The sequence below is a fragment of the Andrena cerasifolii genome, chromosome 1 (genome assembly GCF_050908995.1).
Source record: "Andrena cerasifolii isolate SP2316 chromosome 1, iyAndCera1_principal, whole genome shotgun sequence".
Classification (NCBI taxonomy): Eukaryota; Metazoa; Arthropoda; class Insecta; order Hymenoptera; family Andrenidae; genus Andrena; species Andrena cerasifolii.
In genome coordinates this window covers 32,873,668-32,895,510 of record NC_135118.1, presented here as the reverse complement: position 1 = coordinate 32,895,510, position 21,843 = coordinate 32,873,668, and the positions used below count along the sequence as shown (strand labels likewise).

At 44.2% G+C, this 21,843-nt stretch overlaps 3 protein-coding genes across 5 annotated transcripts in view; 1 reads left to right on the top strand and 2 right to left on the bottom strand.

Moving 5' to 3' along the window:
- The window catches only part of Myb (proto-oncogene like protein Myb), a 61,863-nt gene extending 51,531 nt beyond the window's left edge, over positions 1 to 10,332 (top strand). For 2 of the 3 annotated variants that reach the window (XM_076828312.1, XM_076828306.1), the window contains exons 4-10: positions 3,881 to 4,202; positions 4,334 to 4,661; positions 4,811 to 5,226; positions 5,387 to 5,703; positions 5,801 to 5,890; positions 8,137 to 8,262; positions 9,170 to 10,332. In XM_076828312.1, coding sequence (XP_076684427.1) covers positions 3,881 to 4,202; positions 4,334 to 4,661; positions 4,811 to 5,226; positions 5,387 to 5,703; positions 5,801 to 5,890; positions 8,137 to 8,262; positions 9,170 to 9,304 — 1,734 coding nt within the window. In that variant the 3' untranslated portion in view covers positions 9,305 to 10,332. The remainder of the gene's footprint in view (positions 1 to 3,880; positions 4,203 to 4,333; positions 4,662 to 4,810; positions 5,227 to 5,386; positions 5,704 to 5,800; positions 5,891 to 8,136; positions 8,263 to 9,169) is intronic. The other variant, XM_076828315.1, reaches the window with a different exon arrangement.
- The window catches only part of Parvin (beta-parvin), a 411,519-nt gene that overhangs the window by 264,501 nt on the left and 125,175 nt on the right, over positions 1 to 21,843 (bottom strand). The window lies entirely within an intron of this gene.
- On the bottom strand, positions 11,671 to 20,351 carry Rchy1 (Ring finger and CHY zinc finger domain containing 1). Its single transcript, XM_076828588.1, has 5 exons — positions 19,537 to 20,351; positions 16,280 to 16,597; positions 13,262 to 13,540; positions 13,079 to 13,169; positions 11,671 to 12,990 (listed from the first exon to the last, which is right to left on the bottom strand). The coding sequence occupies exons 1-5, from the start codon at positions 19,663 to 19,665 to the stop codon at positions 12,905 to 12,907; spliced, it is 903 nt and encodes a 300-aa protein (XP_076684703.1). The 5' UTR covers positions 19,666 to 20,351; the 3' UTR covers positions 11,671 to 12,904.

Below are 21,843 nucleotides of genomic sequence, written 5' to 3'. Positions count from 1 at the left end.
GTCACAAAGAGTGACGTCGCCGTTCAAGGGTTAAAATTGTAGATGCAATTGTCTGCAACTGATTAAATACTTCTTTAAAAGCTTTAAAGTGCTTCCTGGCCAGTTAGCTTCGCATTCCCAATTTTGGAGCACCCTGTACTGCTTCCTCGCGTCTCCCGCGCCAGTGAAAAAGATATCCCTCTGGATGTGCTCTCATTAAAACACCTCTGCTCATTTACACGAGCTCTCCCCTTCCCCGCAGCTTCTCCTCGCAATTCTGAAGCACCCTGTACAAAACCGTCGAAATTCATCGGCCACGTTTCAAGCGCCGCTTTCACAAGGACCCGAGCAAGACGTAGCCGCGCAAGAACCACTCCCCGGTGACAGAAAGTTCGCGAAGAACCGTTACACCCCCCATTACCGAAAACTCTCCTCCGCCATATAAGCGGAGGAAGAGAGAGGAAGAAAAAGATGCAGGAGCGTTCCAGTGCCACAGGACCAACACAAGAATCCCTTCCACCGGCGAAACGAAGAGGAATGAAAAAAATGAGCCAAGAAAACGGCAGATTCGAACCTCCTTCAGTCACGCTGCAACTCACCCCCTACCACAGTGAAAAGTACAAACTTAAAAGCGGACTGCATGGGTCGCATTAAAAAAAAAAAAATCATTTTCCCTGTTAGAATCGAATTGGCCCTTTATCAAATCACTCTACTCAGAATTCCTCGCATTCGAGTCTCCCCAGCCTCCACCGCAAGCGTGCACAGCTTCCCGCATCGAGAGGTCCGATCAGACGCGTCTAATGCACCGCAATTTGCTGGTACATACTCGTCAGCCCCCTACGACTCTATCCCAGCTTCGTTCTAAGAGCGACCGGCTCGCAGGCTCCTCGCGCTCCTAACGCCTAAATCCCCGGCCTCGTAACGGCACGGCCCTGCAGCACGTACGCCTACACGTACGGCCCGGGCACAAAACGAAGGAAGGGACGCCCCACGGTCGCCACGGTGGGGTATGCAACAAGAAAAAGAGACGCGGAGAGCCCGCGGAGATGCTGCGTCGTCGTCGTCGTCGCCGCCGTCGTGCCAATGCACTTGGCAACAGCCAAGGGCAAGTAGAGCCGCGCTCCTCGCGTACAGAACGCGTACGTACCGGCACGCCATGAGCGGGCCCGCTCGTCGGTGTGCGCACCTGATTCCCTGGTATGGGAGCGCAAAACCCACCGCGGTTAGTCCCTCTCGTTGTCGGCCCTCTCTCCGTCTTCCTCTCTGTTTTTCCCTCCTCTTCCTCCGCGCCGTGCGTGACGACGATCATCTCCGCGTGTCCTCTCCCTCGGCTCCCTCGCTTTCTCTCTCCTCGACCTACCGCCTCGTTCTCCGCCTCCCGTGACTCTCCTCCGCGCGGAGAAATTACTTGCGCGCTCTACCCGGGGGATGGGAGAAGCCGCGGCTCGCCTTCCGGTGGTGGACATCTCCTCGATGCTTCCTCGGGCCCTCAAGGGACTCTGCGATTGGAATATGTAGGATTGTTTGTTGGTGCTTGTAGGCTGCTTTGGGACTCGGGTTGCCTTGGTTGGGATTGTCGAGATTGGGGAGGATTTGGTTGACTTGCTTCCGGGAAACGTTTGGGGATGCTTGGACCTCGATTTCGACGCTTTTCGGAATATGTTATTTGTTAGTTTTTATTATTGATCGTCTTTATTGCTGAAAAAACATGAAACCTGAATATTTACTGGTAATTAGAGTAAAGGCAAGGCTGCAGGGGTAACACTGTTGGGAAGCCTATGCGTGTACTATAAACTAAAGTAAAATGCAGACACCAACAAAGAAAGATGAGTGTTAAGAATAAACTAATGTAAAAGTAATCTTAAGACAAAAAGTAAAGTAAAAAGTAAAGTGAAAAGTAAAGTAAAAAGTAAAGTAAAAAGTAAAGTAAAAAGTAAAGTAAAAAGTAAAGTAAAAAGTAAAGTAAAAAGTAAAGTAAAAAGTAAAGTAAAAAGTAAAGTAAAAAGTAAAGTAAAAAGTAAAGTAAAAAGTAAAGTAAAAAGTAAAGTAAAAAGTAAAGTAAAAAGTAAAGTAAAAAGTAAAGTAAAAAGTAAAGTAAAAAGTAAAGTAAAAAGTAAAGTAAAAAGTAAAGTAAAAAGTAAAGTAAAAAGTAAAGTAAAAAGTAAAGTAAAAAGTAAAGTAAAAAGTAAAGTAAAAAGTAAAGTAAAAAGTAAAGTAAAAAGTAAAGTAAAAAGTAAAGTAAAAAGTAAAGTAAAAAGTAAAGTAAAAAGTAAAGTAAAAAGTAAAGTAAAAAGTAAAGTAAAAAGTAAAGTAAAAAGTAAAGTAAAAAGTAAAGTAAAAAGTAAAGTAAAAAGTAAAGTAAAAAGTAAAGTAAAAAGTAAAGTAAAAAGTAAAGTAAAAAGTAAAGTAAAAAGTAAAGTAAAAAGTAAAGTAAAAAGTAAAGTAAAAAGTAAAGTAAAAAGTAAAGTAAAAAGTAAAGTAAAAAGTAAAGTAAAAAGTAAAGTAAAAAGTAAAGTAAAAAAGTAAAGTAAGAAGTAAAGTAAGAAGTAAAGTAAGAAGTAAAGTAAGAAGCAAAGTAAGAAGCAAAGAAGCAAAGTAAGAAGCAAAGAAGCAAAGTAAGAAGCAAAGAAGCAAAGTAAGAAGCAAAGAAGCAAAGTAAGAAACAAAGTAAGAAGCAATGTAAGAAGCAAAGTAAGAAGCAAAGAAGAAAAGAAGCAAAGTAAGAAGCAAAGTAAAACGTAAATTAAAAAGCAAAGTAAAACGTAAAAGTACAGGTGGGCGTATAACTTTGTGGTCGTTTTACTTTAGAGAAATATCGATTTTTATTTTTTTCACGAGAAATGTAAAGTGGTGGTAAAATATGAATTTTAGCAAAATTGAGTTGAGGGCAACTTAAGTTAGGTAGAAAAACAGTCTCTGACTGAACTGCACCTTTGCTTTTCTCTACTTTCTTTTTGTTTATCTGCTTGTGTTGTGCAGTAAAGAGTTTAATAATAATAATAATATTAATAATAATAATAATAACTGGAAGGTTTGGGTTGAAGAGATTTCTGAGTAAGGTAACTGGAATTTATATGATGGTGTTGGATGTAAGGCCTGGGTTATTTGGGGTGGGTATTAGAGGATTTGTTATCTGTTAGATGGCTATTGTTTTGCATTTTCTTGGGGGAATGGCGATTTAGTCTGCGTCTACCTGCGTTGTAGGGGTGAATACTGACCACTGCGACCCTGGGTATCGTCTCTATGAACGTTTCTATTAAGAGGACCTAAGTTTTTCCCGTCGTATATCTTGTTTCAGTATTATAGCCTTTTGAGATAGTTATAAGTGTGGATTGTTAGCTCCGGGGAATTCTTATTCAGCTTGACTCCTAAGACCTCCTCGAAGGCCAGTTTATTAGTTTCTATTTATAGGAAAATCTGCTGCTCTGTCCGTATTAATAGAAGTACAGCAACCTACATTTTATAAAACCACATAGAGCTTACCGCGTAAAAAGTACCCTTTATTTTTTAACACGACATAACAATTCACAAGTAGCCATTTTCAAGAATCCATGATCAAGAGCTGAAACAACTTATAAGTACCTACTCAACCAATTGATAGTTGTACAGCGAAGGTTCCAGAACTCCCCAATATGTAGACTTGTCAAAATAAATTAATTGCAATATTTCTGGGCACTGGAATATTTCATTAACCGCACAGCGAAGGTTCCAGAACTACCCCCTCCCGAAACGTAGACTTGTAAAAGTTAATTAATTGGAATATTTCATTAACCGCTAAAGCACACATTCCGCATATTAAGGTTCAACCGTCCGTAGAATGGTGGTCGGTGAAAGTCTCGGGCGTTTGAACGTTAAACGGTTCGTAGCGTTTTCTCCGACTGACGATTGACGGTGTTGACAGGAGGACGAAAAAGTGGTGGAGCTGGTGGAGCGGTACGGCCCGAAGAAGTGGACGTTAATTGCACGGCACTTGAAGGGTCGCATCGGTAAGCAGTGTCGGGAGCGATGGCACAACCACCTAAATCCGGGGATCAAGAAGACCGCGTGGACGGAGGCGGAGGACAGGATCATCGTCGAGGCCCACCGCAGGGTGGGCAATCAGTGGGCGAAAATAGCAAAATTGCTGCCTGGCAGGACGGACAACGCCATCAAGAATCATTGGAACAGCACCATGAGGAGGAAGTACGAGACGGAGGAAGGAAGGTCCACCACTGGAACGAGAGGTTTGCGCTCATTTCTAAGTCCTTCAGTGCTCCAACGAGATTCGTAACTTTACCTTTCATATAACACCCGTAACGTTTAGAACGTCTGAAATTTGTAAGCAGAAGATTCTAACAGCGTTGATCTTTACCAGGGAGAGGCAGAAGAAAAGTGGTCGAATCCTCAGCCGTGCCGAAAGACAGTCTCTGCACGGAGGAGGACGTCTCTGTCCAAGCTCGTTTGAAGGCTGCCTCGACCAGCAACGAAAACGCCACGACTTTGACCACCGTGCAAGCGCATACTCTGGACATCGACCAGCTGGACTGGACCAGGGCTTGGGAGAGCCAACAGAACAGTCAGACTTATCAGGGCCTCCTCAGTCTCAACGACCGCGCGCACAACAGTGATTCCCGCTTGAACTCTCCATCGAAGAGGGGCAGCCCTGTCAGAGTCAAGACTGAGCAAATCTCGCCGTTCACTAAGTGAGTTGTTTCCAGGCTGAAGAACCGTACCACCACCTTCGAAAATGATCAGACATTAGGTTTTGAAACGAGCGAGAAATCGAAGCTTTGTATTTAAGAAAAAAATCCCGTAGAAGCATAGTGTCTTCATGTACTTGTTGGCTTTGCAGGTATTTCGATTTGCAACTACAAGGCGAGGCGACCAGTTCCAGAAGCTCGGAGATAAGATTAATGCCTATGCCAGACTTGGAGGAGATATCAAGTAGCGTGGCGGAGAAGGAGAGAAGCAGCCCACCTCCCATTCTGCGCCGACGTAAGAACGCTCTCCATCAGAGAACCGAGACCCCCGACAGTGGGAACCAGTCGGATTACTTGATAATCACACAGCAACAGCAGCACCACCAGCAACAGACTGGCGACACCACCCCATCCACACCCATCAAACAGCTACCATTCAGCCCATCACAGTTCTTGAACAGCCTCAGCCCCGAGACATCTTCCTGGCCAAGAGCGAGCACTCCCAAGGGGAGCAGTCCTGGTCCGCTCACCACACCTCAGCCCACTGGCCTTCGACGTAGTCAGAATGGTAAACTTCCGACATCCAAGCGCCTACTTTACTCGTGTTCCGTTCCGTCGTTATTAGTTAACCTCGCGGGCAATGCCGAACGCTAGTCGAGGCGCGAACGGTGTTCCGCAGTGTTGAGAAGAATCGTAGCCTAGAAATTAAATGGAAATGTAAATTCCAGATGGCAACACGCCGAGGACGCCAACGCCGTTCAAGAACGCGCTCGCGGAGCTGGAGCGGCGTAGCGGCGCGACTACTCAGTTACCTGCCACCCCCAGTCGTCTCGACGCTCTGACGGAGATCATCAAACAGGAGACCGATCGCGAGAGTCTAGCAGGGACCAGCGCCATCCTCCAGGACTCCGGTTACAGCACGATACGGCGGCGGGGTAAGGAGAACAGCGCTCCTGGTGGGAAAAGGGCGCGCAAAGCGCTCTGCCACGCCTGGGCGAACGCTTCTCAGGATAATTCCGAAATGAGTTTCGTTGTAGAAACACCCGTAAGTTGAAAGAGCAACATTCGCGCTGTTTATCTAGTATGAGGCTGAACGACAGCGGTGCAATTTATTGATTAATTCTCCCCTCCGTTATTTGCAGAGTAAAAGTTTGGACACATCGGTATTGTTCTCACCAGCATCCATGGCGTTGGAGGATAGTTTCTTAACAGCAGGGACTAGTCCCGTGAAGGTAGACAACCACCAAATCCATAATCAGAATCATGTTCAAACACAACCCGCCCTATCCTGGTATTACTCCCGTACCAATCATCGCCTTTAGACACGCTAGCCGGCCTTCTCTAACTCTCTCTGTTTAACACCTTGTCTCTATATATATCTCTCTCTCTCCCTCTCTCTCTCTCTCTGTCTCTCTCCTTCGTTTAGAATGGTTAACTTTGCCTGCCTCTTGAATAACGTTACGCCTCGTCGCTTCTTTCTCTCTACGTCTCCTCTTATATCTTTTATCATTATTATTTCCTATTAATTTATTACTAAACGTTAAATGCACCAGGGCGCGCGAAGAAAATTATTTAACCCTTGTTGACTGTCCCTCGTGGCCCGCAGAATCCCCTTTTCGTCGCCTGGTATCGTCCAATCCAAAGATTATTAGCGTTTTTTTTTTTTTACGTAAGTTCTAAGTAACATGACTAACATTAACGGGCGTAAATTTATCGTTTGATATCTATATTTATATATTAACTTATTTCAACGACGCGTATGCTTTTCCCCCCCCTGTTAAATTATTTATACATAGAAAGCTATTAATGGTAAGATCGTCATAGGTGAAGACGTTATTATTTAATCGTAATTAAGTCAGCTAAAAATGCATCGATCCGAGTACTTAAGTTATTACCCGCGTGTACACAATCGTCCTTTTATCGTGACCGAGACTTCGTTCATTACTGCCCTACATCGAACACATTCGTACTTTATCTTTTTGCTTTCGAACGGAAACTCGTGAGGTCCCGACGCTGCGCGTACAAGTCGATTTATGGTCGACACTATTGTTTCGTTTTTGTTTGCCTCGTTCTTCTCCCATTAATTTTTCGATTAAGTTCGCCGAGAATTGGTATCGCGTTGAAACCAGCGGTTCTCTTGTTTTCGCGAATTTCTCTCATCTCTTTTTTGTTGATGTTTATTCGTGTAAATTATTCGCGTACATTTTTATGCCTTGGGGGCGAAGTGAACTGCAGGCATTCATCCCGGTGAACATTTCCAGCCACGCGGTCTTGACAGAGGTTTTCAAACGTACATAAGTTAATCTACATGATTAACAGAACCATAAAAAAACACTCTAATATTACCAAATACATCTCTGACCAAATATCTGCGAAGCACATAGCCTGTCCAGGGATGAAAAACCAATTCCACAAATAATGGAAGATTTCTAACCTCAGAAAACGAGTGTCGACACTTAATTACGTGGAATCATTTATACCGAACTGTTTACAGTCTCACGTTCGTCCTCCAAGGTGTTTCGCTTCAATGCCAAACAGAAAAATGCAAAAAAAAAAGAAGACGCGTTTCTGCCTTTGGTAAACGGGTCACCGGTGACCCACGCGGGCGCGCGATCGATACGCGCATGCGTACTGCGGGTTGTACGCCCTCGTGACTACTTCGTCCTCCGAGCAAGCTCCCCGGATCGTACATCCCGCGCGACATGCGTATATACAGTATATATACATAAAAAAGAATATAGTGTTTAAATATTTATTATCATATTAATATATACACGCATATATATAATATAGATATATTTTTATCCCTTTGGTAATGTAACGTTGAGTTGCCGCATGTTTACACAACTAACTCGAACGTAAAGAAAACGTCCCTTGTACAGGCCCGGCCTAGCGTACCAAAGCACCCACCCCCTCCCCGCCTCCCCCCCTCCAAAGTTCCACGACTCTCCTGTTCTGAGACGACAAGTCCAAAGACAATTCTTGTGCGGCGGCTCCAGCGGTCGCGAGATGCTACTCTAAATCGTAACTAATTCGTAACCGGTGTAAAAGAAAAAGATGGAAAACGGCAGAACAAGAAAAAGGAAAATAAAGAAATGCAAAAGGCCTAGTCATTCCACGGTGAGAATCGTGGTAGTCCGCTAGCGAGCGTTCGAAACGTGGCTCAGTGAGGCAAAACACGACGAGCCGACACAGTCCCGTGTTTCTCTCTCTTTCTATCCTTTCTCTCTGTTTCTCTATCTCTGTCTCGATACAGTCCCATCTCTTCTCTCCATCTATCTCTCTTTCTCTCTCTCTCTCTCTCTCTCTGTACATTCCTATATATATGTCGGTTCTCAACGGTCGTCTGTCGGCGCGACCCCCCCTCCAAAGTGCGTGATCGACGCGAAAATTTTCGCCAGCCATTCTCGAACAGACATTTTCTAAGATACGGTTCTATTTGACTGCCGGCTGTAGCTAGTGTGTCTATCCTTTCCAGACTTCCCACGACTTCGCGTCCGTTCAACGGAAGCCCAACGCCAAGAGGGCGATCACGTTCGACGCGTTCGACAGTCCCTGCTGTATCCTCAGCCCTCTGCCGCTCAGGCCAGTAAAACGCGCCAAGGTGAGTTTCCCACTTTTTTTTCCTACCCTCCCCCTTGCTTTCTCGCGAAACGGCCTAACCGTAACCCCCCCGCCTCCCTCGTCCGTGTGTGCTTGCCTCGCGTCGAGACCCGATATTCTCGTGTCGAGTTTCGTTCCGCGTCGAGCTTTCAGAGGCTCGAAAGACATCTGTCGCGACGCGCTCGGGTTTCACGCAAGTCCGGGCGATATTGAATGGCGCCTTGCAAAAATGAACGATATGACGGGCCCTGTGACGCCTCGTAATTGTACCGGGGCCCTAGGAGGGAATTGCGTGGGTAGTTTGGGTTCCAGGACTCTTTGCAGAGAAGACGCTATAACACGCATGCTCCAGCTTTTAAGTCACCTCTGTCTGTGTTAAACGAACGTGTCTTGAAGTTTAGTAGCCATTAACTGTCTTGTTTGAAGTAGGCCCTGGTGTGGAGTAAATTTGTTCGGTAGATGTCGCTAGTGTAGTGACGTTCCACGCGTGCTATATGTATATATATATCGAAAGGGTTATGTTTCTGTATAAAATCGGGGAAAGAATCGACTTGGGCGATGGAGGAAGTTTCAAGAACCAAGAGTCCTCCTTCCTTCACTACCCTCTCTGTCCTGAACACTTTAAAAAAAATAATTTTGCACCTACTGAATAATACTTCCTCGAACAAAAATGCTCGCGGTACGTTCGAACCCATCACTACTTTTTTCAAACCACGCTCAGTTCCGAGTATCCAAGCTACCGGTCAAGGAATTGAGTGGGAGAGGTGTCTGACGCGTCAAGGCGACTCAAAAGTGAAGTCGATTCTTTCTCTCACCTAAAGATAGAACAAAAACTTATCAGCTTTTATAGACTCGAAGAAGTTGAGACGATCGAAAAGGTTATTCACAGTTCCCCGTTTCCTTTTCAGCTACAGTTGGAGACGCAATGGGCAACAGTGGCTTGCGGGCGCACGCACGACCAGCTCGAGATGACGCGCGCCGCGCGACGATTCCTCAGCAGCCATGGATACCTACCGCTGCGTCCTCGCACTCTGAACTTCTGAAAGCCGTTCTGCAGCCGTAGGGGCTCGGTCGCACTTCGTGGTACAAAAAAAACGCGACGTTGAACTAGTCGTAGTTAAAAAAAAAAAAAATGAAAGAAAACGAACAAACTATGCGGCGCCTTCCGTTTCAGGAATATGGCCTCTTTTTTTCTATCAGATACGATCCATCCCACGGGTTAACGAAGGAACAGAATGATATAATTCTATTAGAAAATTTTACGCTGGCTGAATGCTGATGCTCGGTGCACCGGGGAATCGCGTGGTTGATTAGGATGTTTCGATGTACACAGTGTGCGAATCAATTGAACATTAAAGGGGGGAACCACGGTGCACCCATAATTGGATCTGAATAAAAAAAACAAGCCGAAGCTACGTCGTGCTTTATCCTTCCGTTCGCAGAGTATTCTCGGCAGGATACTTGAGACACGACTAAGGAGAAAGCAGAACTTACACTTCGGCCTTTTTTTGTGGGTGATAAGAAGTTGCTACAAGATAGCGTGCCCCTTTTCATCGTAGAATACAATAGAGAAAAGAGAAGCGAGTCTCTCGTGGAAAAGTAGTCGCTGTTACACACCGTGAACCTTGCACGCTCCTATCGATATCGTACAAACTAAACAAAAAAGACAAACACATTCTTTCGCGAGCCTTTCTTTTGTATAGGATATATATATTCTATACAAAGATTATATATATATATATATATTCTATACAAAGATTATATATATATATAAAAACAGGAGGGGGCAAAGTTTACGGTCGTAAAGCTCTCGCATGTAGATCATGACGTTTTTATTTTGTACTCGATACTAATGTTATATTTCCTCGCACGTAGTGTAGCGACCTCTTGTCACGTTCTCGTACGAAATGTAAGATGAAGAAGAAATGAAATGGATAGCCGGTTTATATATTATATATAATATAAAACAAAAGCATTATTGCGGCCGTTATGTACAAAGAGCCTTTGTAACTGGTATTTAATTTACAACTGAAATAATAAAGACGTGATGATAATCACACCAAAAAAGTGACACACCGCGAGATTGTTCTCGATTTGAAAAGTCTGTGCCACACGCCTCGCCGCGCACCCCCCCGCCGCGAGCAAGCCGGCAGGGGGAGGTGCGCGAGCGACGATCACTGCGCGCAGTGAAACGTGCTAATACGTTACGCATGGTAATGTCGATCGGTTGAATTTTCTTTCGGCGTACATCAGCGTGCTACTCTCGCGAGACTTGGAATGCCATGGAATGGATAAGAGGTAAAGGTGCTGGCGACTGTCAGCTGGTATTACTCGACAAAGAAGTAGAAGAAACGCCCAATGAGCAATCAAAAGACCCCACGCGATCACGGTGAGGGTATATATCGGATGGTACCTTACCAGTCCCGACTCCTTTGAGCTTGAAAACGTGGTTACGCTTACGTCTAAACGTGCCCTCTCCCGGGCTATGTCGCTAGAGGGCGCGGCGCTTTATCTTGCATCGAGAGTCGAATTACAGAGTATCTAAAGATAAATGGTACAAGATCGTCCGGCGATACAAACTGGACAGGGGCTTGATATGATAATGAGCGATCCGATGATGAGCGTTGAACGCAATCCTGGGCCGGCTTTTTACACGCGTTTCTAACGCCGCTTTCGAAGCCAATTTAGGGTTCTCGGCGGGAACCGTGGGAACAAACATGTTACAATACTTTTACGTGATACTATCAATTTATACCCTCGTTCCTCGTAACCTTCATTACCAATTGTACTAGATTTCTTTATAGTCTGACCTCATTCTCTGTTTATCTTAACTTCAAACGTTACAGTACAGCTACTCTCTTAATCCTCCAACCATGTAATACTGTTTAGAAGAAGGTGGCGGCATTTAAGGCCAATGAAATTCTACTTTCAGTTAGTCAGACACAACGCTGTCCTTTCCGGAGACATTTAACTATTTAAAAAGAAGCTTCGTTTTATATACGTTCGCCATACAGAACGAGCTAACTCCTCTTACATGGTTAAAGGATCTTTAATGTCGTTTCAGCGAGTAACGTCGGTCAGCGACCCGTGCGGTACGAGTTGAAACGTGTTAAAAATACTTGATCGATCTCGTGCATTCCCTTGGAAGAAGAGGAGCCAACTACTGCGCTACGCTATGTTATTATTTTGCAATACAACGTGCGGTGATCGTCAAAAGAAAGTTTAAAAAAAAAAACAAAACGCTGCTGCGATTCTTTCGCATATGTGTACGAGTGGCTTTAAACTATTCCGTGGAACTCGTCTATGTTTTACAGATTACAGTTTCATCCTGCAGAGCTATTGCGCGAGTGTGGTGCCGTTCGTGTTTTAAATTTTCTTTTGATTACGCTTAGCCAACTAGGTCTGCTGGTCTGCTCGATAAATATCTCTCGCCTAGCCTTTGCTGCGTCTAAAAGCTACGCATTTCGGACTTTTGGTTTGCTCTCCTCTTCCTCCAAACGGGATGCGCATTTTGCAAACGCGTGCACTAAAAAGGCCTAAACGTACGCACAACATTACGAAGTGTACAATTACGAGTATGCTTTAACAACACGGTGGTAATGCCCGATAAAAATTCGATAGATGAATGTCGAAGCCTGATTGCGCGCGGCCTTAGAAGGCCCGCGAACGCGAAACTAGCTCGCACTATTCTCGGAGTCATCACCCTCAGGTATTAGCTTCCGTCACCCAACTATCTGAGATTCTCCCGCGCATTTTTCTTTGCCTTTACTTCCTCCCCCCTTTCCCCGATGCGAGACGTGCCGCATCAAAGTGGACTCGAGCGATCCTTGACTAGATGGCGATCTTTTCGAAAATTGCGCGCACGACAAGTCGGTTAACGAATACAGGATGCGTCTTATTAGTAATAATCTCATGGTTCTCTATTTCTACGTCTAACTGCGTTAATATAAAATCGGGAGGGGACTATGCGTAGTAGATTATCATAAAGGAACTCTTAGCTGTCGATTACAATAGCTAAAAGGGGATTCGTTTTTTCATCATTTTGACTAGCACTACCGGTAGATGCGTTGCCGTTGGCTCGATTAGCATTTGCGAAAAGATTGCATCGAAAGAAAGTCACGCGTCACGAGAACCGTGTAAGGATCTAGTCGGAGAAACCAGCGCGAGAAGAACATTCGGGGAACGGGCGACAACACCGTGGTACCGCGGCCACCGATCGGTAAAAAAAGAAAATAATACAAAATAAAAGAGGGGAACAAAAAAAAACGGAAGAGTAAATAAATTGCTGGGTGTCGTCACTGCGTTCACTTCGAGCTATCGGTGAATTAAACGGAACATTCCGGAACGAGAGGGATCTCGTTCGACGATTCGAGCTTGAATTTTTTAGTTCGCTTTTAAGACTATAACACCTCCGTTACGTCTGACCTCGTCACGACAGTATAATTTCTCATGATCGTTAATGCAGCGCCGATCTACGATCAGTCGCTGCGCTCAGCCTCCTAATAAAATAACTCCTATAAAAAATCTGAAAACAATCAACAAAGACGTATATAAATTCGCTAAAAACAAGAGGTAAAGGCCTTCTCCCTACTGTCTTTTCTTTTCTCTTCCGTCAAACGCCCGAGGGGGGGCGACACTTTCTTTTAATACTCGGAGTTCTGGCGCTGCGAATTCTCCTCGTCGCCCGCGTTCTTGCTGCCGCTAGCTGCTTCGTCCATAGTGTCCGGATCTGCGAACAATTTCAACCAATCACGCGGCGTCTGGGGATGGAGCTCCGTTTCGCGTAAGCGCCAGGCAGCCGGCAAGTTCATCCTTACCTGGCGAAGGGGATCCTTTGACCCTGCAGGTGTTGTAACTTCCACAATTCAAACACTTTAAACCTACAACGTGGAATTTCACCGTGGACTCCTGAAACGTTTCAAAACTCATCGATCACGAACTGATACTGGTTCTCCTAGGCGAAGAGTTGCGAGGGAGAGAGAGAGACGGATATAGCTCACCTCGTGGCAATCCTTGCAGAGGATGTCGACCTTGTATTCTCGGTACTCCTCCGGCATCGGCGTCAGCGAGACTTCCATGTCCAGAAATCTCCACAGGTCAGTCATGTCTAGGAGGGACACTTGGCAAGTGGGGCACGCGTAGTGGCCCGAGTGTAGCAATTCCTCAAAGCACGTGCGGTGCAGTAGATGACCGCAGTTTGGAATGTGACAGGGAATACGGCTGGTGTGGATATCCTCCAGGCAGACGGGGCAGTTCGCATGCGAGACATTCTCCACGCACTGGCGAGTTTAGACAGACATTAACGACAAGGAATGAAATCCGTGAAACACAGTTAAGGTGAATGTCCCAATTTCTGCTCACGTCCCCATTTCTGCTCATTTCGGATTTTTCTTATTATTATTATGAGCATCATGTTTGTACTGTGGTTACAACGAAATAATTCTAAGTTATTTGAACACGAGCTTGGGGCTAATCAAGGTGCAGCATAAGCAACGAAAAACTTTTAAAATGAGAGACTAATTTTTCAACTATGTTTTAGCTGGTTGTGCTAAGGAACAGGGTCACTATTGGGATTCGGTAATTGGGCAGAAAATAGTTTCTGCAGTAAAAGTTCTTATTTATTAATAAAAACAGACACCGGATTGTGCTCTGGATGTAGATTTTGTACTATTTTTAATTTTTTTTTTAAGTAGAATACAGGTGATTAGCTTTAGGGTCAACTGAATCACCGTTAATAATGATAAACAAAAAATAAAATGCCTTCGAGGAGAAATAGAGGTTACAGCGTACATTGAATTGTGAGGTTATGTTACTAAAATTTTGGTGAGCAGAAATACGGACATTTCGAGCATTATATTTAATTACAAATTACTTAAACATCTTGTAAATTAGTTAAACATCTTGAAATATCTTTATTAAATAGTTTTCGACTGGTTGATTTATTATTAAAGAATTAATCAATTACTCTGCAAATTTTCATCGCAAACAAATTTTTTACACCTTCTTTCTGACGAGTAACCTCTTAAATGAGCAGAAATTGGGACATTCACCTTACTCGGCAAAGTATTCGCTTATCCAGGACTCGCAATAGGTATTAGGGAGTTATACCTAGTCAGGCGGCCGAAAAGAGGCGAATGTTTGTGAATTTTTTTTTAAAAAGCGGACGTGTATATTTTTACAAAAGTTTTTGCGCTTAAAAGAGCAACATTTAAAGAACCTTTGGTAATTTTTTCGTAGAAAATATTTACGTTTATAAAAAAGTAACAACCGACATCCAAAAATCATTTTTAAAAATTTGGTTTTGCGGTGAGCACTGCCGTTCGGAACCAAATTATCTAAAATCAAGAAACAAGATATCGTTAGTATATTAATGTATCAGGTTGACGGAGAGAATTTTCCGAAATATTAATTTAAAACAAAATGGTGGCTGTTTAAAGTTGAAATCCTGATTTTTTCGTGCAAAAATCTTTAAATAGCCGCCATTTTGTTTTAAATTAATATTTCGGAAAATTCTCTCTGTCAACCTGAGGATACATTAAGATACTAACGAAATTTTTTTATTTTTAGATAATCTGGTTCCGAATGGCAATGCTCACCGCAAAACCAAATTTTTAAAAATGTTTCTTGGATGTCGCTTGTTATTTTATTATAAACGTAAATATTTTTCTACGAAAAAATTACCAAATATTCTTTAAATGTTGCTCTTTTAAGCGCAAAAAGTTTTATAAAAATATACGCTTCCGCTTCTTCGAAAAAAATTCACAAATAATCGCCTCTTTTCGGCCGCCTGACTAGGTACAACCCCTTAAGTAACCGCTGTACTTCCGGAAGGGACCGGTGGCCGATCAAGATGCAACTTGTTGAGTATTATGAGGGGTGTGAAAAGCAGGGATCGAAAAAGTTCTGGAACTTTTCAATAGGTTCCATTTAAAACATGGGCCGCGGAACTTTTTTAAAAATGTTATATATTTTCACATTATAAGTTCCCAGGAGAACCGATAAAATAAAAGTTCTTGAAAATAAATGTTCTAGCTGGAATGGAACTTATAAAATATAAAAATAAAAAATTTTCTATAACAGGAACAGATATTTTGTTCACCAATATTAAAAAAGTTCTCAATCGTTGTAACAAATACTGAATACTATTCAATGGATCGTACTACAACAATATTAAATAATATTATTTACGTATTATGCTTGACAAGTTCTCTTTTCTGTTCCATACTTCTTATGAAACCATTAATTACTTATAAATAATATAATTTGAATTTCGACCATAAAAATTGTTCTATTTAGAAGAGATGATCTCGGTGCACTGGTTCGGTCTATTAAACAATTAAATAAAAGCTATTTTGCAATTTTGAAAATTTTTATCAAATCCCTTCCGGAATAATATCCTTAAGTAACAAATCTTCCAGCTGCTTAAAACTGATACAACTGTGCTAACTCCTTTGCACACACGCAACTGCACAGTGTTTGAAGAGCATCGATAACAGATTACGTCACACTTTTTCCTGATTCGCTCAGCTAGGAGAGCTTAACGCAGCAGGATCAACTCATTGCGCATACTGAATAAACAAATACACTAGTGGTGGGAAGAAATTTTAAATTTGGTAACGAAAGTGAGATAGTCATGTTAGGAGGAATTATATTCTGAAGTGTGTATTCCGTAGATTGGACGGTTGGCAGAATAGTAGGGTATATACGTACCGTTTGTGGCCATTGCACTGTTTTTGGCCATGTGCATAATTATCTTATTTTTAAATTTGCTCGCAGAGGTCATTATTATGTGGAGAATTTCACACGATAAATATTTTGTTTAGTATACCGCCAGAAATATACGGTTACATTTATCGCTTACACGGGAAAATATTATATATTTTAAGAAGCGGCCAAAACTGGTACTACACCTTCAAAAAGTGGCCACAGATGGCGCGTCTACTCTAGTAAGTAAAAGTGGGTTTCAATATTTCTTTCGACCACCGCTGCGTATGGATGCGCGATAGGTGTTTGTTTACCGTGTGCCCGTTCTGCAACTGAACCGGCAGGCACATGTTGCACTTGGCACAGTGAAAGAATCGGTCGCGACCGCCGACCCTGCATATTCCGCAGCCGTCACAGTGATACTGATTCTTGTCCTCGTCGTCGAACAGATTGCATTCGAGGCACGTGTATTTGCCGAACCGGCAGTGGCAGTTCTGGCAAGTGGCCTGTACCGGCTGACGGGTGTCGCACAGCACGCATATCAGCTCCGTGACTTCCTTTCTGTTTACCGTGTGGGTCTCCTCTTTATCGTGACAAAACCGACACGTGTACACTTTGTTGCAACAGGGTGTCTGAAAACCAAGGTATTCAAACATTACCGCCGCTCGTATCAGCTGGACAGATCTAGCAATCTCACCGTCCAATAGCGAACGCTGGGTCCATTCTGACCCACGCTAAACCTGTTGCAAGTTAGGTTATTAGTTGCCAGCATCGTCGCTTTAAGAAAACACGAAATTCAGATCGTAATAGGATTAATATCTGCAGGGCCGTTCCTGGGTTTTGGTCGTCCAGGTGCAAAAGCAATATTGCCGCCCTTATTAATTCAATATTCTTTAATTAAGAATTTAATACGCAGTGTTTACTTTTGTATCTACGCATGCATAATTTTAAACAGTTATCATGGAAAAGAGTTTCGATTATTATTCTTATTAATCAAAATTTTACATATAATAAACGGCCACCCCTAGGTTTGGCCGCCCAGGTGCGGGGGCATCTTCTTGCACCCCCGCCAGGAACGGCCCTGAATATCTGATAAAGCTGTGAATTGTACGAAATTATACTGCTATGGGTCAAAATAGACCCCGTGTCCGCTGTCCATCGTTTAGGTTTAAATGTTAATTGGGATAATCAGTATATTGAATGTCGGGTTAAAGGAATTTGGTTAAAATTAGTATTTTCTTGAAATTTTATTTCAACGCTACGAAAGCCTTTCACGGCCTTTGTTTGGAAACCGAAGGTCTCCGGTACTAATCCAATTAGCAATGTATGGATTCGTCCTTGATCCTCAACCCTTTCAATGCGGTAGCTTACAAGCGTTCGACAAATCCGTTCGACGCCGGCGGGAAACGCAACGTTGGCGTGCAGGGGACGTAACAACGTGCCGTGGCTGTTGCAGTCCCGCACGCGGCGCAACGTTCAGCGTCTTGTCGCGTCGAAAGGGTCAGCAGCACGAGTCGATAAAAGAGTTAAGGAACTTAATATCGTGGGCTGTTCGAATCGCCGTTAAGAACGACTGCACCGGCTCGATAAAACTTATCCGTGCAACTCTGTTGAGTTCGTTAAGTTATCATTGGAATGGTTGACAATTTGTAATCTAATTGCATCAACTATCTGATGAAATAATATATACAGTGAAACGCGATCGTGGTTGTTAGGCGTATAATCAGATGGCGCAACGCAACAGCCATCGGAATCATTCACGTGGGTAACCATCGGTAACTTTCAAATGAAAACACCCGTAAGATAATCTCATTTACCGATGGGGTTTAAATTTCCTCCATCTATACGTTTCATATTCCACATTCCATCCATGAAGAATTATACGCAATTTCCTCCCAGAATCTTCAATCATAAGCATTATCGAAGTTTAGGGATACAGTTTTCGTATAATAAAATTCCTAATTTTTTCTTTTATCTATAAATAATTGATTTCAATGTTACAACTCTTCAAAAAGCAGCCCATACAAAACAGAAACCGTCGAAGATGGAGGTACCGTCAAGTTTTAGTTCGAGTTTGGAAGGGTTCCGTGACGAAGTCTGGATGAGAACCACTGATCTGGAAAATCCACCTTGAAACCCTATTCCGGAATTTACAATCAGAGCCCTGTAAAAAGCAACGCGCGTAGCGTTTCTTCTATCGCGAGCCTATCTAGATTACCCATAACGCGCTGTGTCCTCTCAGATAATATTTGAGGTGCAAAGATCTACCTTATCTTTATACCCTCGGGTAAACAATGTAAACCGAGTAAACAAGGTAGGGAATTGGAGAATGTTAGGCGGCTGACGCATGCTCAGTGCACTGGGGTGGAGGGAAACCCGAGCGAGCTGCAATACTGGGTGAAAAAATTGTAATTACGCCCCCTTCTTGGCTAGGCGCTGGCCGCTGCTAGGCAGCGCACGACATTCGACTTGTCGCGGCAATTGGTAGTAGGCAATACTTTCAAAGAGGGCGTACCGTTACACAACAACGGGCTGAGCCCTCATCGATTTGTTTGCCGCTGCGTTCCACACGCTCGCACACACGGTGACGCTCCCGCCTGCGCGACGCGCTTGTGTTTACACGCGACGCGCGCGCGGCACGGGAAAAGCTCCTGCGCGCGACAATTTCGGAATCGTTCGTTAATTGCGGGACCGCCACGCGCGTCGCTCGTTTTAGGAACGCTCGGTTTTATCGATTATCCGCGGGTAAGTTCAAGGGTAGCCGCGAAAGTAGCGAACTCCCATTTTTCTCTTATGCAACCGCGGAAGTTGCTGACCAGCGGTTTCTTATCGAAACCATTCAAAAGATGAATCATCTGCCGTTTTCGGTAAATGATAACACGCTCTGGAAAGGAAAATTTGTATCGTGAGTGATCAAAGGCGATTAAAAACTTAAGTTCACAGAGCTGAATTAGAAATTATACGCATCGGTTGTCCCAGCCGTCGTTACCGCGATGCAAGCGAGTAAAATAACGCTAACCCTACACACCCGATTGCCCCTGAGCGCGGAGAACATTCCTAGGTGCGAGCAGTGCCGCGCGCCTGTCACAAAAGCGTCGTTACTCGAATTAGTAATATAATTAACCATCAATTGGTGACGTGCGTCACTTGCTCGACGGTTTAACCGTCGAATTAATCATTTTACATAGAGAACATCGATCGGCGCTGGTCGCAGCGTTTCGCCCGTTGCCGAACGCAAAAAAATCCTATAAATTCCAATGAACGGCGTGCAGCAAGTCGGTCGATGATGTCAGGAAACGGTAAAAGGGTTAACGAGACCGAAGACACTGGGCCCTGCCGGACCGCGTTCGGTAAGATGGTCGGCGTGAAAGAGACACGCGGCGGCCTAGGCGGAAGGATTAACAGAAGGCTGGCGCGGCTGGAACGCCGTAAGTAAAGTGATCACTGTGGGCCCGCGTGATCGGGGGGAACGCGTTGCAACGCCGTGAAAACAGAGCGGCGCGGCTCGGCTCGGCGCGCGGCACCGCGCCGCTCGATATTAGAAAGGAACGGAGAGAAACGGTCGGCTCACCACGAACTTGGACTTTCGTTTGTAGTGCTCGCAGCCGTAATCGTCGTCGGCCCCGTTGTGAGAAAGCTGCTCCTCCTTGGACGTGGACGCGCGCTCGGCGACGGTCCGCGCTTCGTCGTTGTTCTCCATATCGCGTTGGTCCTGTATGCCTGCCTCTTTCTTCTCCGTCGCCTCCTTCTTCTCATCGACTCGCACGTCCTTTCCAGATTTCCCCGCGGTGCGCCCGATTAACACCGCCGTGCCCGCAGTTTGTTTGTTTAATTAACACGGCTGACGGCGATCCGATCACAGGCGGACAAAAGAAGAGAGAGAGAGAGAGATAGAGAGAGAGAAGGGGAGGGGGAGGGTAAGAGAGAGAGAGAGAGAAGGATAGAGCACCGACTCGTGTCGAACGTTCGGAACACGCGCCGCGGCTTTTCTCCCTTTTGCGTGCACCGGTGGGCCCCGTCAACCCGAACCGACGGGAAACGTCTCGGGCCTCGTGGGCCCGTACGCGAGAACCAGATCGAACCGAGCCATCGTCGGTGAGCTACGCGTACGCACTGCTCTACGTAGCGAACGTTCGTCCCATGGACGTGGACCCGTTGGCACCCGCGGTATTATCCGGGACCGTACCGCCCGACGGTGAGAATGCTGTTACTTCGCTTCGTTGCGAAACGGTGTACGTCGATATTAGCAGTCGCTGCGCGACGATCCTCCGGGAAAAAGCGGCCCCGACACTCGCCACTTCTGACACCACTCCGTCTCGTTTGGTACTATTACCACGGTGTAATGATTACAACGGCAGACGACGCTCGAGAAAAAATGACGCCGAAGCATGGCCGGAAGTTGTGACGACGCGGAGAAGTACTACGCCGCGGCTCACTGCGACTGTCTCCGAGGCGCGAGAATTTGAATGGCTGTATGGTTCTTCGAACGGAGTCGGGCTACACGGCTGGGTTCACTTGGGACCGTTTGTACGACGTAGATTTTAGTGCTGGGGGCTTTGTAATGTTATCGTTTGAGCGAGTGGAAGTTAAGCTATGAAGGTTGAGTGTGGTAATGAGTATTCTCGGCGGCATGATGCATTAAGTTTACTGTAGAGATACGACTGAACGTGATTTAGGATACAGACATGTAGTGATCCTCTAGGGACTGAGTGGAACAACGTGTATCGTCGCTGATTGGTTGCCACGATTTTGGAGCAAAAGCGGAAGTAGACAGAGAAAGAAACTGTAAGAAAAGAGACAGAAATACTGATAGAAAGAGACAGAAATATTGATAGAAAGAGATAGATATGTTTATTTCCGATTTTGCTCCAAGATGGCCGCGGTTATACCGATCACTCCCTAGAGGATCACTACACGCATGTATTTCTTGCTCCTCCCGGCGGTGACTCACTGGATAATGGAAAGATGCGATTCCCCGTGTTGTTATTAGAATTGCTTTATGACCAATCTACGCTTGTTTGTTTATCTTCAGAACAAATTTAGCCTCCACGGTCAACCAATCACTGTCGCGAGCGTTAATTAGTATATACACAGATAAATTGCTACTGTGCTACTATGTGACTTTTTTCTGTAGTCGGGCATAACTACGCAATGGAATAGTTGTGTATTCGTTTGTATAGTATGCATTTATAAGAATTGGTGTAAAGGGAAGGATGAACGTTGAATATAGAAAATTGGCATCCATATTGGTAGCAACCTGGCCGCGTGGCCTTACTGCAAGAAGCTGCGTAGCGAAATATGGAAATTGTTTGACTGGCGCTAGGGAATTGAAAAATCGTTTCAAGCTTTTTACAAACTTATTGATAGTGGAAAATTAATTGAAAATTTTAAAACTTGGTTATTACAGTATAATTTCAAATTCTATTAGGATAATTTAATATGCTATTGTGCGGTTTATTTCACTTATTTGTCAGTAAGTGGCTATACATAACAGTTGTACATATTTCTCTTGACAGATGTCAGCAGATTAAGCTTCGACTGTTTTATTTTCTTCTGCTGTATTTATTGCGAGAGACGAGATATAGAATAAATTGGAATAAATCTAATATTTTATAGGAATTCATGTCACAGGAAATAAAATACCAACCTACAATTAGTGAAATTCCAAGAGTGTTGTCGCGCATTTCACGTGAAATCAAAGCTTAGAGAATAATAAGAGGTGACAGTAAAACGAAGATATTCACAATTAAATTTAAAAGGACAAGTCACCGATTTCAAAAGTGCCGCGTCGAGTGTCGCCTCTTACTGTATTGCTTGAAGTTTGACGCAGTCGATATTACAGTTCGAGTGACACCAACTGCCATAAGATGTTAGGTCT

Excerpts from the sequence above, each read along its gene's own strand:
- Rchy1 (XM_076828588.1), bottom strand. The coding sequence starts at position 19,665 with ATGGAGAACAACGACGAAGCGCGGACCGTCGCCGAGCGCGCGTCCACG. Across the intron at positions 13,170-13,261 it reads TCTGCAAGGATTGCCACGAG|GAGTCCACGGTGAAATTCCA; the intron begins GTGAGCTATATC and ends GAAACGTTTCAG. Across the intron at positions 12,991-13,078 it reads CAAAGGATCCCCTTCGCCAG|ATCCGGACACTATGGACGAA; the intron begins GTAAGGATGAAC and ends AATTGTTCGCAG.